General features: G+C 42.7%; 1 protein-coding gene across 2 annotated transcripts in view; it reads left to right on the forward strand.

Moving 5' to 3' along the window:
• The window catches only part of Coq3 (ubiquinone biosynthesis protein COQ3, mitochondrial), a 423669-nt gene extending 410493 nt beyond the window's left edge, over positions 1–13176 (forward strand). For both annotated transcript variants that reach the window (XM_080277702.1, XM_080277701.1), the window contains exon 8: positions 12131–13176. In XM_080277702.1, the coding sequence (XP_080133828.1) occupies positions 12131–12246 (116 nt within the window). In that variant the 3' untranslated portion in view covers positions 12247–13176. The remainder of the gene's footprint in view (positions 1–12130) is intronic.
• The last annotated feature ends 2474 nt before the right edge of the window (positions 13177–15650 follow it).

The following is a 15650-nucleotide window of genomic DNA, read 5'->3' on the forward strand; positions in this document are numbered from 1 at the left end:
AAAGACAGTTTGGTTTCAGAAAAGGAAAATCATGTGTTACTAATCTGTTGAGCTACTATGACAGAGTAACAAACACAATACAGGAAAAGGAAGGATGGGTGGACAGTATCTATTTAGATTTCAAGAAAGCTTTTGACACAGTACCACACCAAAGACTTTTATGGAAACTGTACCATCAAGGAGGAATTCGAGGCAATCTGTTTTGTTGGATGCAAGATTTTCTCATAAATAGAGAAAAGAAAACAGTACTAAGAGGAAACTACTCATCATGGAAAGAAGTGACTAGTGGAGTACCACAGGGTTCATTGCTGGCACCAATCATGTTTTTAGTGTATATAAATGATATAAACAGTAACACTGGAAATGAGAGCTATCTGAATATGTTTGCAGATGATGCAAAAATACAAAGGAGAATTACTAACACAGACTCTTGTAAAGAGCTACAAGAAGAATTAAATAAACTTCATGAATGGAGTAGTACATGGCAAATGGAATTCAATGTGGACAAGTGTCATGTAATCAAGTTTGATAAAAGTGGAAAAAGACCTGATTGGGATTATACGTTAGGAAATAAAACCCTATACACATCAGAAATAGAGAAAGACCTAGGTGTGATTATCAATAACAGACTATCTCCGGCTGACCACATCAGCGAGAAGGTACGGAACATGTATACACTGCTTGCAAATATGAGAATAGCATTCACATACATAAATGAAGACATGCTAAGAAGGATAATATCATTCATTAGACCAACCCTGGAATATGCATCAGTAGTCTGGAGTCCTCATCTCAAAAAGCATATAGACAAGATTGAAAAAGTTCAAAGGGCCGCAAGATGGATACCAAGCTTAAAGGACCTAAGCTACGAAGAAAGACTAAATAAACTGAATCTACCAACACTACAGGAGAGAAGGAAAAGAGGTGACATGATAATGCTATATAAGTGCATATCAGGGAAGGAGAAAATAGACATAAATGATAACTTAACATATGGAGAAGCATCAGCAAGAGGACACTGCAAAAAACTGCATAAGAAGAGAGGTGATAAAGACGTAAGGAAATTCAGTTTCCCAAACAGAGCAATTGATCAATGGAATGCACTACCGAATGAAATAGTGTGTGCCAAAACAATTTACAAATTTAATGATATGTACGATAAATATGGTTTAAGACACGGGACAGTACGAGCTTGACTTATTCCTGTAAAGATACAATTAGGTAAGAACACACACACATGCATGCATGCATGCATATATTCATAGGCACACACACTCATACATGCATGGACATGTAAATGTGCATGTGCACACAAGTGCATTTAAGCATGCTTGTGTGCTTTTTTTATGCATGAAAGAAGCAACCAAAGGCCAGAAGCCCACAAGAATGTTCCTCCAAGAAAAAGCAACAACAGGATAACAGATAGCCAAATTCAAGATCTGTTCATTTTGAGATGCCTGGACACATTGTGTTTAAAAGTCTGGAGGTCATAGCCAGTGGGCAATACAGACAGAGGGAGGCAATTCCAGAGTCGACCTGATGCTTACATGAATGACTGGGGGTAATGGTTAACCCGTGCATTAGAGAGTTTGACAGGAAAAGGACGAGAGTTTGTTGCTAGTTGGGTGCTACATGTCCATCGTAGTGGTGGAGGGATGCAAGATGACAGTTCAGAGGAGCATTGATCATTCAGGTTGCGATAAAAAAGAGATAAAGATGCAACAGCATGGCAAAGAGACAGAGGTTGAAGGGAGCCAGTAAGGGGAGGAGAATAATGAGACAAAAAGCCTTTGACTCTCCCTCGTTGAGAAGAGTTGTATGTGGAGAGCCTCCGCACACATGAGAGTTGTACTCTACATGGGCGAATAAAACTCATGGATAAAGTCAACAACTGCTGGGGTAAGGAAAGCATGGAGTCGGCTTAGCTCGCCAAATCTCATAGAAGCAGATTTTCCAAGAGAGGTAATGTGATTTTTCCAAGATAAATCCCGAGAGAATGAAACCCAAAGTATGTTCGAGTTGGATATTGTTATAAATTAGAGGATACTCCTGCAGAAGATCTTGACATGTTGAAAGATGTAATAATGGAGTTTGTGAAGTGTTAAAAACAAGATTATTTTCACCCCAGTCAGAGAAATCAGCCAAGTCGGACAATAGGTATCCCATAGCCTCATCCTTTGTTTGTTGAAGTAACTGTTGAGATGGATGCTGTGGGAAGCGAATGAAAAGGTGAAGGATGGAGTCATCAGCGTATGAGTGGATAGGATTAAATGTTCTGTACAGCTTAGAAGGTCATTGATGAAGAAGAGGAAGAGAGTTGGTGATAGGACAGAGCCCTGAGGAACACCACTATTGATAGCGTTAGGAGAACAGTGGCCATCTACAACAGCAGCTATTGAATGACCAGAAGGGAAGCTAAAGATGAAGACACAGATAGAAGGATGGAGGCCATAAGAGCAGTTTGGAGATTAAAGATTTATGCCGGACTCGAACGAAAGCCTTTGAGATGTCAAGTGCAGTGGTAAAGTTTCACCAAACTCCTGAAAGGAGGATGACCAGGAGTCCGAAAGGTAGTTGTGAAGATCACCAGTGGAGCGTCCCTGGTTGAACTCATACTGAAGATTGGAAAGTAGGTTGTGATAGGAAAGGTGCTTTAAAAATCTTTTTGTAAGAATAGATTTAAAAAACTTGAAAAACAGGATGTTAAAGCAAATGAGGGATAGTTAAAGGACTCAGAATGGTCACCCTTCTTTGGGACAGGCTGAATGAGAACAAACTTCCAGCAAGAAGGAAAGGTACAAGTTGACAGACAAAGGCAAAAGAGTTTGCTTAGGCAGGGTGTAAGCACAGAAGCAGAGTTCTTGAGGATAACAGGAGTGACCTCATCAGGCCCATATGCCTTGTTAGTACTGAGTCCAGTGATGGGTGAAAATACATCAGTTGAAGAAATTTTAATGTCAGCGTCGAGGAAGTCAGAAGGGGAAGTGATGGAGGAACAGCACCGGAATCGTCTAAGGCGGAACAGGAGGAGAAGGTCAGAGTGAAGAGTTCTTATTTACCGGTTGATGAAACTGCTACAGAGCCATCAGAGTGGAAAAGAGGAGGGAAGGATGATGAGGTCAAGTTGTTAGGATTTTGGCTAGGTTCCAGAAGGTGCAGGAGGAGTTTGAGTTGGAGAGTTCAGAGTACTGTATTTAGTACAAATGAAATCAGTTTTAGCAGAGCGAAGAACAGACGTAGCACGATTCTGGGCAGAAGCATAAAAGAGATGAGATTCAGGGGTGAGTTGGCTCCTGAACGTTTCGTAGGTCCTCTCCATGTGGACAGCATTAGAACAAGTGTGATTAAACCAGTTTTTTTTTCCACTAGTCACAGGATAAGAGAAAGTTATGTATGCTTCCATGCCCAAGAGAATTACCTCCATAATGCGCAAGGCACACTCGGATGGCTGTCAGCTATGGAAGCAACAATCATGCCAGGAAAAATCAAAGACTGAGGGCCTCCCAAGCAGTTGCTCAAAGTACCACAGCACTCACTTCTTGGGAGGGTCCACAGGCCTTATTGGAGCAATAAGACAGGTTAACACATAGGATATGCAATTCAATCAACTGAACTTCCCTGAAAACCTGTACATGGAGCCAATTTTTTTACTTCTACAGAAATAAGATGTTTTATGCCCAAGGTTTAGAGCTTGAATTTACACACTTTATGCCATAAACCAGGGCATTTTAGACCAACTAGTTCATGAGCTATAGCCCGTCAAAGTTGAAAAAAGTTACCCTTCCAGGCGGGGCAACTCCGGTTTTCTGTGTGCTCCCACCCCATCCCACCCTCATTCCTCCCCTTCCATAACCTTCCTCACCCACTCCCATCACTGCCCTCTCTTCCTCCCCCTCCCCCCACCCTTCAGAATTTTCCATCTCTATCTATCTATTTATTGCCAGATGCCCTAATCCTGTAAGGGGTGGCCACAAACAAATCACCTCCACGTCGCCCTGTCCTCCACCATTTCACTGCCCTGCTTCCAGCTCACACCCCCCTCTCCCATATACTTCTCCACTCCATCCCTCCATCTCATCCTTGGCCTCCCCCTCAACCTCACTAACATACACTCTCCTTGTTAGTCTCTCACTCTCCATCCACTCCACATGGCCAAACCACCTCAGTGTGTTTCTCTTAACACTTCCTATCACATCCACACCACAACGATCCTTCACTTACTCATTTGTCAGTCTGTCTCTCCATGTGACTTCACATGCCTCTCTCAAATAACTCATTTCTACTGCTCTCACTCTTGACTTGTGTCCTTCCAACAACATCCGAGCTTCATTTCCATATGTTAGAATTGGTATCACAATACTGTCATGTAGTAACTTTTTCACTTACATGCTCACTTCCCTGTTTCTTATCGCTGCTTTCAAGGAACCAGCAACCTTTCTTCCTTGTTGTACCCTTTCAAGCATTTCACCCTTCAAACTTACATTCTTACTCATCATACTACCCAAGTACTTAAACATACTCTCATTTTCCATTTCCTTATCATCCAGCCTCACTGTATATTCATTGACTTCATTTCTCTCGAAGACTATCACTTTACTCTTCTGTACATTCACCTTTAGATTCCGTTCCTTACATACTCTCCCAAACTCATCCACTTAGCCTTGCAGCTCCCCTTCGTCTTCACTTGACAACACAGTATCATCTGCAAACAACAGTACAGGGAGTTTCCAAACAATGCCATCTCTCATTAGGGCTGCTCTAACATTCACTGCCCTACCTTGTATCTCTGTTATAACCCCATCCATGTACAGATTAAACAACCATGGAGACATGACACAGCCCTGTTTCAATGCAACCTTCAAGTAGAAAAATTCACTCAGTTCATTATCTATACACACTGCAGTCTTAGCACCTTCATACATACTCTTCACAGCATTCAACAACTTCCCATCTACTCCATATATTATTAATATTTGCCACAGGCCTTGTCTATCCACCCTGTCATATGCTTTCTCCAAATCCATGAAGGCCACATACAACTCCTTTCCCTTCTGTAGAAACTTTCCACTGAAGATCTAAGAATGAATATCTGATCAACACAACGTCTTCCCTTCCTAAAGCCTCCCTGTTCTTCTCCAACTAATTCCTCCGTTATTTCCCTAACTCTGTCAATAAGTATCCTGCCATATACTTTTCCTGTTACACCAAGAAGACAAATGCCCATATGATTACCACACACTTCGTTTTCCCCTTTTGTACAAGGGAATAAATATGCCTGACTTCCAATCTTCTGGGACTCTATCTTCCTCCCAGGCCAATCTGCACGTCTTCACATCCAGTCTACTACTATCTCTCCCCCATTCTTCAGCATTTTACCACACACTCCATCAATTCCTGGGGCTTTCCCCATTTTAACTTTCATCATTGCTTCCACAACTTCCATCCTACTGATTTCTTCCTGTCTTCTGACCTCTCTTCTTCTCTCAGCCATTCCCCAGCCACTTATACTTGCATTACTTTCATTCTCTATCTTCAGTAATTCCTTAAAGTGTTCTCTCCATCTGCTCACTTTTTCTCCCTTCTCCATTAGTAATCTACCATTTTTATCTTTCACTCCCCTACTAACCTGACTGCCACCCTGTCTAACTTTCTTTACCTCTTTCCAGAACATTTTCTTACATTCCCTCCATTTCACACTTAAATTCCTTCCAAATTCCTCATCCACTCTCTTCTTACTCTCTCTTACTAATTTTTTCACCTCTCTCTTCCTTTTTACATATAACTCTCTCTTTTGTCTCTCAACTTCTTCCACACCCCTATTTCTTATCCATTCATTATATTCTTTTTCCTTTTGTGCCACACCCTGTCTCACCTCTTCATTCCACCATGCTATTCCTTGCACTCCCTTTCATCTTCTGTTCACCCGACAGACCACCATACATGCGCACATATTTCTTCTGTGAAAATCTTGCACACACCTTCCACGTCCCTCATCTTTTCCAATTCATATTTACCCAATTGTTCCTCCACTTTTCTATTATATTCTGTCTTTTTCTTAACCTCTTGTAACCTTTCCACTCTCCTTGCATCTACTACTTCCTCCCGTCCTTCCCTTCTTCCATTTCTCCATTGTACTTGGGGGAGTGAACTTTCTGACCACCACCAAGTGGTGGTCAGAAAGTCCACTCCCCCAATCTCTATATGCTCTTGCATCCATTACACATCTTTGCATTCTTTCATCCACACACATATAATCAGTCATTGCCGTCCTTTCATTTAGTTCACCACGCACCTTTCTCATCACTTGCCATGTATACCTGTGGATCATTTTGTGCCTGAAGAGGGTATTGGCTATCACCAACCCCCTCCCACCACAAATGTCCACTAAAGCACTACCATTCTCATCTATCTCAGCAGGCACACCCTACTCACCAACTACTCCATCCTCCTTCACATTCCCTACTTTACCATTCATATCACCAATAAAAAACACTCTCTCATTCCTTTCAAACTTTTCCATGCACACTTCCACATTTGTCCAGAACTCTTCTCTCACTCTACTTGCACGATCTTGCGTTGGCGCATACATGCACACAATCACCCATATTTACACTCCAACTTTTAGTCTTACCCACACAATCCTTGAGCCAACTGATCCATACTCTCTTATATTCTCCTTCCATCTGTTACTCTCAACAATACACACTCCTTTTGCCCTCTTATTCTCACCTACTCCTGCACATAGACCGCATCCATACTCTCACTCTCTCACACTCTCTACTCTCCACTTAGTTTCAGTTAATCCACATACATTTGGGGGAGGCGGTGGCTCAATCGGTAGAGAGTTGGCCTGCAGTCCTGACGGACCCAGGTTCAAATCCCGCTGAGGCAGGGAACAGTTTAAGGATTTGAATTTCTTAAAATCAGACTTTACTGATCTACCAGAAGACCCGCCGACATGTCGTAAAAATACCCCCACTAATACCGATACACCAGTCCTGTATGAGACGGCCCTAGCACGTATTCAGTATGGACGGTGGGTGTTAGCGCCGAAGTGGTGACATGTAGAGGTGTGCGTACGTAGGAGGACTACTGGACCTTGAAAGCAGGCTGTGAAGCCTATGCCCAGAGTCGGTCGTTAGCGCCGAAGTGGTGACATGTAGAGGTGTGCGTACGTAGGAGGACTACTGGACCTTGAAAGCAGGCTGTGAAGCCTATGCCCAGAGTCGGTCACATAAAAAAAAAAAAAAAAAAAAAAAAAATCTACTTTTGCACCCTGAAGCACCTGGACAATCTCTCTCTCTTTCACCTCATCATTTGCACCTCTTGCATTCCATGTTGCCATCTGTATCATGTCCTTTGTTTGGTCCTTAGTCGTCATCTTTTGGTCGGTCCTGGTAAGAGGTTTCTTGTCCATATTTTTAGTTAGCTGTTTTCCGGGGAGCGGCACTAACCCTCCGCCAACCCACTTGCTGTCACGGAGGGAACACATGTCGGTTGGTTATAAGGTTACCACCGAGCATTGTACTGTAAATGCTGTCCTGGTTTACAGGAAATCATTTGGCTTGCCACTCGATGTAGAGCTACCCTAAAAACAGAGTACCTCTACACTAAATGGGTGGATGATGGGCTCCCCCACGAACCACCACAAGTAATTTACCATTTTTATCTTTCACTCCCCTACTAAATTGATTGCCACCCTGTCTAACTCTCTTTACCTCTTTCCAGAACATTTTCATATATTCCCTCCACTTTACACTAAAATTCTTTCCAAATTCCTCATCCACTCTCTTCTTACTCTCCCTTACTATCTTTTCACCTCTCTCTTCCTCTCTACATACAACTTTCTCTTCCTTCTCTCAACTTCTTCCACGCCCCTGTTTCGCATCCACTCATTGTGTGCTTTCATCTTTTGTGCCACAGCCTCTCTCATCTCTTCATTCCACCATGCTGTTCCCTGCATCCCCTTTCGTCTTCTCTTCACCCCACACGCCACCTCACATGTTGCACAGATTTCTTTTGTGAATATCTTGCACACACCTTCCACATCCCCCATGTGTTCCAATCCATTTTTTTTTTTTTTTTTTCCAAACAATAGCATGCACAATAAGTATGTCGGTGTTCCTCACTCACTTCCAACACCCTTCTCCCCCAGCACTTCTCTCCTCCCCCCCCTTCCCTCATAGCTGTGTAGCTATCAGAAAAGAAAAAAAAAAAAGCAAAAGCATGCAAAATCTTTTTCTTGGTGCTACTCACACACTCCACTATCCCCTCTCCCCTCACCCCTTCCCCCCATCCCCCCCCAAGAGCTGTCAAGTCAAGTAGCTGTGAGAATTTCAAGGGGAAAAACAGCTAGAGCTATCTTGCCCCCTCCCCTACCCCACTTCTGAATTTTCCATCTCATTTTTTTTTTCAAACAACAACATGCAAAATAATTACGTGAGTGTTCCTCACTAACTCCCAACACCCTTCGCCCTCAACACTTCTCCCCTTCCCACCTTCCCTCCCCCATCCCCTTCCCTTATAGCTGTGTAGCTGTCAAAATAAAAAACATACATTCTGTGTTTCGTGCATCAGTGGATGCAATTACACAAACAATAATTTGGTATTGAATGAAGACACGTGACATGAATAGTAACAGTGATGTATAATACTCTAGGTAGGGGGGGGACAGGTAAGTGGACGGCATACTACAGGGGTGGGGGGTGGGGGAGGGGTGGGGAGAGGCCTGGAAGGGTGGTACTGGGGTATAGAGGTGGGAGACAGACACCACAAGACAAAGAGGGCAGGCAGAGAGGGAGTACAGTACAGGGGTGTGGAGAGGGTGGGTAAGGGTGAATATACCCCTTCCCAGGGAGACAGGGAGGGGGAAAAGGGGGGGGGAACCAAGGTGGTGTGATGGAGGATGGTGGGGGAGGGGGAGGGAGGGAGCAGGAGGCGGTCAAAGGCAAGGGAGGGGGAGAGGGAACAAAGGTATTGGGGTAGAGGAAGGTGGTGAGAGGGTGGTGGGGGAATCACCCCCCCCACCATGGGTAGGGGCCTGGATCCTCCCCCCTCCCTACTCAGGACCTAGTTCTCATTGGTTTGCACTGATATACATCACAATCGGGCTAAACTCTAGTGTCTGCAGTTTTTTTTACAAAGGCTCCTCTGTCGATCACATTTGGCATCTTGCATAATCCTGAAGAAGGATCAATCGATCCTGTTAGTACCTTAGGGGTTAAAGTGATAACTCTGTGATTAGAGAAGCCAAACAGGGAGAAAGATCAATCTTTTCTTTACCGAGCGGCATGTCCTGTGTTGGCGGCCACCACCCCCTGCACACCGAGTTATCTTGCAACATTTTTGGTGTTGGGGGGGGGAGTTCAGTTTATCACCGCGTCAAAGCTAATTACTCTGTGTTAATTTTTTTTTTTACATCAGTGATCAGGTAAACCCAAAAGGATTGTGTTGACATAAAAAAATTAAAAATACTATAAGTTTTTATGCTTTTTTTTCCATAAGTTTTTAAAAATATAGGTACATAAATAACCAATAAATATTTATGCTTGAAAATAATAGCGTGCACAGTTTATGTGTATTTATTTATCTTGTGGATTATATTGATTTCTTGCAGTTAATAATAGGTTTTTGTGGGTGAGAAGGTGACCTGTGTACAGTTGCACTCTGAGACAGACACAACCAGGCAAGGCAAGGCCATACACGATAAAAAAAAAATCCCCACTCACTCTCCTCCGGCTCATTTGATGGATCATCATCACCTTCCTCAGACATCCACTCATTTTCAGATTCTTCGAAATCACTGTCTAAATGGAGGGTAAATTCTTCTTCCTCATCACTGTTGCTTGACATGTTTCCGTATACTGGGCCTGTTGGGGTTTTGAGTGCAGAGTTCACACTTTGTTCAAGGCCACAGGCACTTTGAGTTACTTGAAAAACAGTCACTGGGGAGGCAGTGGTGATGAGAAGGTTGATAATGTGAGTGGTGCTCTAGAAACTACGTCATATAAGCAGTCAACAATTGCTTGAAACTAGTGAGGTTTCATGACGTATTAATGACATAATAATGTTACCATTGGTAGAGAACAAAGAGTGTTGCCAAATAGTTCCCCCCCCTCCCCCCCAGCTGAAGACCACGTGGAAGGATTATAAGAGGCATGCTGAGGCAGCAAAGTCGTGAAGGTGACCATGGTGCTCGGAAGTACATGTGTACTTCCAAAATTTTCTCGGTACCTCAATGGCTTTAAGAATGGAAGTACACAAGGACTGCCAAATGCATTTTGGTAATGAAAAGGTTAACAGCAGGATTAGTTATAAGAAAGAGGTCAAGAATGTTGAAACTCTCTTCAAGGCGGTCAGGGATAGGGGTAGGGTGCTATACAAGCTGCACTAAGCCATTAACCCGTGGATTGCACAATTACCTTTTTTTTTATCCTACCCTGTGGTGTGGAAAAAGTGAAGATTTTTTTTTTTTTTTTTTTTTTATTATAAACTTGAAGATAAACATCCAGGGCATCATCTGGTAAAAAAAAACAAAAAAACTCCCTTTTTCTCCGTCTTTGCATATGGCCATGCATAAATTTGCGTAGGGGAGTGGTGAAAAAAAAAAAATATATATATATACAGTATATATATTATATTTTTTTTTATGTGACCGACTCTGGGCATAGGCTTCACAGCCTGCTTTCAAGGCCCAGTAGTCCTCCTACGTACCACACATCTGTACATGTCACCACATCAGTGCTAACACCCACCGTCCATATTGAATACATGCTAGAGCTGTCTCATACAGGACTGGTGTATTGGTATTAGCAGGGGTATTTTTATGACATGTCGGTGGGTCTTCTGGTAGATCAGTAAAGTCTGATATTTATGAAATTCAAATCCTTAAACTGTTACCTGCCGCAGCGGGGTTTAAACCCAGGTCCGTTAGGACTCTAGGACAACTCTCTATCGATTGAGCCACTGCCTCCCCCAGTTTATCATAAACTTGAAGATAAACATCCAGGGCATCATCTGGTGAAAAGAAAAAATTTTTTTCTCTCTCTCTCTGTCTTTGTGTAACACCATGCGTAAGTTTGAGTAGGGGTGGAGTAGTTAGCAGTGATGCATGGGCAGTGGTGATGCACAGCCTGAGCTGTGGTTCACAACGCAACGCTACCCAGCCTGAACTGTGGCTTGCAATCCAGGGGTTAAGGATAGCAAAAATGTAGGCTTGATCACCAGGTGGATCAGTGATAGGAGAGGAGAGCCAAAGGTGGTGGTGAACATTGAAATCACCTAGAGTGGAGATTTCAGAGAAAGGAGTAATTGATGGGATGTATTCCATCTTAGAAGTAGGATGGTCGAAGAATTTTTCAGTCAGTAGTATTAGCGGATAAGTAAACAACACATATATTTAGAGAATGACAGGATAGCTGAAGCCAGAGAGTAGAGAATTCAGAAGTTTCTAGTTCAGGAACACGTGCAAGATATGTTGTTGTGTACATTCAGTATACACAACAGTCATCTTTGGCTTTGAAAAGAGTATGGTATAGAGAAAGTATGAGGATACAGAGAAGGGTTTGCTATCAGTTGCCTTAAACAGTTTTGCCTTTGTGAGGAAGAGAAGAGGAGGTTTAGAGAAGGAGAGGTGGTGTTAACAGAGAGAAAGTTGGAGGAAAGGCTGCAAATGTTGCAGAAATGAAGAATAAATAAGTCAGACAGTGGTTCCATGCATCTAACTTGGTCATCATCGGGGGAGGGGTGGATGATGGGGGCCTTTATGGTCCCCCCCCCCCACCCTGGGGACTCTTAAGGCTTACATGCACCTGTCATCCAGTTATCCTAAATTACATCTTTTCCAATCCCAGTCTATTTCACCTGTTATTGCTGTGGCCTGAGGCTCATCTGAACCTGAACCCAGTGAATTTCAGGCCAAGGTTGCCTTTCTCCTGCAGTCCACATCTTCCTTTTGAGGGTAGGGAGGGATTTTGGGGATTTGTAGACCCTTCAACATGATCTCATGAAGGCATCCTTCTCCAATACCACTGTTTTTAGGCTTTATAAAATACTGTACTCATCTATAACTTTCTAACTTTTAGGGCATGTGATACATATTATGTACAGTCGTCTTATGGATCTCTTGCAGGTGGATTTGCAACCCGCACGGTGCATGGGATGTTATACAACCCTCTGAGAAATCAGTGGTGCTGGCAGTCTAACACAGCCATCAACTATGCTGTCCATGCCATCAAGGAGACATAGCACTAATGTTTGATAAATACAGGGGATCTCTCCTGTATAAAAGAAAATAGATCAGCATTTAGTATTAGCCATGATGAATTATAAAATCTGTTAATCATACAAAATTTGTTAAAGCAAATAAAGTTCTTAGACACTTCACTGTGAGGGGCAGTATTAGGTAGGGGTGTCCAGCATCCACTCACTTGATGTAGAGCTGCCTGTTTCCTCCTTCATGTCTATCATTTGTTTTCTGTGTCTGTTCTCATTTCCTATTATTGCAATCATTCCTGTCACCTTATTATTCTTCTTTCCAATTTAGGAGGCTCAGCACCAAGTGATGAGGCAAATAGTTTCCTGTAAATCAGAAAACCATTTACAATGCTGGGCAGTAACCATATAGCCATATAATAGGCTGAGATGGAACTTACTATGGTGTCCCTGTGGATGGAGATCCAACTGTGGCATTTACCCAGGAACCAAATTTTTGCACTCAACTCCTTGCCTTGCTATGGCAGATCATTGTCAGTTGCATGGGAACACAAATGCATTGCAGGGGAAATCCCTGCAAGGTTGGTTGATTGCCTGCAGTTGATGGGGCAACTCAGTCAGATACACTGGGGTAGCACAACAACAATAGCAGTAACTGAGAGGGATCTCATCCAAACTTAAGCAAACTGTTTGGCAGCAGATAAAACTGACTAGAAAAAAAAAATCATGGTACTGAAGGGAATATGTAGAATTATGATCTGTTAGTACTGTACTTGTGAGATTTGAAGTTAGGCTGTATAAAAAAATTCCAGTTCTTTTTCATAATGTTGATATTATTGTATGGCCATTATAACATACTGTCTGCCAGCTTTAACAAAAAACAAGCAGAATTAATGGCTGTTATATGTTAACCTTTCAGTAAATAGCGAATATCTTGTATTCTGCTTTATTAAAATTATATATCTGTATTTATGTATCTGTCTACCTATGTATCAGTCTATCTTCTTGTCTGTCTATCTGTCTGCCTGTATATTTATCTATCTATATACAGTGCAGTGTACATATACAGGCAGTCCCCATTTTATGAATGGTTTACTTATGAATTCTTGACATTGATGTTCTACTTGCAGTACAGTATTCAATAAATTACATGAAATATTCAACACTTTATTATAAAATAGGCTTTCTGTTAATGATTTTGCCCAGCTGTAGGCTAATGTAAGTGTTCTAAGCACGTTTAATGGTTTGGTAGGCTTGGCTAGGCTATGATATTCGGTCCGTTAGGTGTATTAAATGCATTTTTGACAAATTCCACTTACAAACAGTTTTCAGGAACGTAACCCGATCGTAAGTCGGTGATCGCCAATATACAGTATATATATATATATATATATATATATATATATACACTGTATATATATATAATTTTGTTTCAGTTTGTTTTTGAAGGCTCCAACGTGCTTGCATGCATCGGCCTTGGTCACCTAATGATTGCTGTCCTTGCTGCTCAGTCTCTAACAGCGTCCCTATTTAGTCCTTTATCCCTGAAGTCACACGCAGTGACCTCGTCCCAGGTCTTTTTCTGTCTCTCTCTTGCCACCCTTCCTCCAGCATTAGCACTTCTCACTTTCTGCACCCAATTATCATCCCCCATCCTCTCCACATGCCTAAACCATCTCAGTCTACCTCTACATATCACAACACCAATACACTCCACTTCCATCCTACCTGATAACTCATACATCATAAACCTAGCCCCCCCAGGCGTCACACTCAGATTCACCGCACATCCATCTAATCATTGCCATTTCTGTATGTTTGAGCCTGCGAATATCCTCTTCCTTTACTCCCCTGGTCACATTATCATACAACATTACACTCCTAACACATGCTGCATACAAAGATCCCTTAGCATGGGGGGAGAGCCCTCTTAGTGTCAGAAGCGGCAACAGCTCCCTTAACTTCTTTCGACCACTCCTCACTCTAGCCACAGAGCTAGCTTCAGCCCCACTTTCAGCACATTACATGTCTCCCAATTAACAAAACTCTTCCACACACGCAAGCGACTCACCAGCAGATTCAATCCTTTCATGCCTGACAATCCCCAAATGCTCTCCCCAACACACTGCACACATGAAATAAGCATTGTCTTGCAGTCTACCTCTTATATCACTGCATCTCTTATGGACCTACTTATCGCAAACACTGCACAGGATGGAATTACTCTGCACGCCCTTGTGGCAGATTGCACATGGCGACTCCCCCTCTTCTTTGACAGTACTGCCCCCAGCCCTATATACCATCACTTTTGTTTATCTGCATTTGCTCTTAAGCCCTTGTGCCCCAAATCATCTCTCCACTTCTTAAATCTTTCCTCTGCCTGCTTTTCATTCTCTGCAGTCAACACCAGATCATCGGTATACAACATCTCCCATGGAAGTCCATTCCTGAAGTCACATGAGAGGGCTTCAAGTACCATAATGAACAAGGGCTCAAGACTGACCCCCTGATGCACACCAACATTCACGAAAAACTCCTCACTCAAATCTCCATTCACCCTTACCTGGGTGCGAGCACTCACATACATGGCCACAACAACCCTATCCAGCCACTGCTCGATCCCAAGCTTTCTCATTGTCCACTCCACCACCTCTCAAGAAACTCTGTGAAAGGTCTTCTCCAAATCAACAAAAACAAAGAACATTCCCCTTTTCGTTCTTATATATTTTTCCTGAAGCTGTCGAATAGTGAGTATGGGATCAGTGGTCCCTTTGCCTGGCATGAACCCAAACAGCATCTAATCAATATTCACCCTCATCATTCCTTCCAGAACTTTCTCCATTACCTTCATTATCTGATCTAAAAGCTTTATACCTCTAGAATTTCCACTTTCCAGGGCATCACCCTTCCCCTTGTACACATTTACAGTTACATTCTTCAGCCAATCGTCTGGGACAACACAGTCATATATAATTGTATTTATCAAATCAGTGACGAACCCCACTCTTGTATCTCCTGAGGCTTTCAATGTTTCAGCAGTCAACCCAGACACATGTGCACCCCTCCCCACCTGCATCTTGCCTGTTGCCTTGCTCACGGCAGCATCGTCATTCAAATGCCAAGGGCCAGACACTGGATCTGCTGACTCCAAACCTGCCCTGTCCCAGTCATACTCTTCATTCAACAACCGATTGTAGTGCTCTCTCCAGGCACCTTTAATATCCCCACTGTTCATCACTACCTTTCCTTCATCATTCTTCACACACTGCTCACCTATGATATCCGTATTCAAGCTCTACATCTGATTTGCCAACTTAAATAATATGTTCTTCGCTTCCACACTGTTTACATTATCAAGTAAAAGTCTCTGAGACTCAGACATTGCCCTGTAAACTTCTCCTCTAGCCCGACATTTGGCAGCCAAGTACTGTATTCCT

Source organism: Coenobita brevimanus, chromosome 71, assembly GCF_032717465.1.
Source record: "Coenobita brevimanus isolate Jiangsu-jjx chromosome 71, ASM3271746v2, whole genome shotgun sequence".
Classification (NCBI taxonomy): Eukaryota; Metazoa; Arthropoda; class Malacostraca; order Decapoda; family Coenobitidae; genus Coenobita; species Coenobita brevimanus.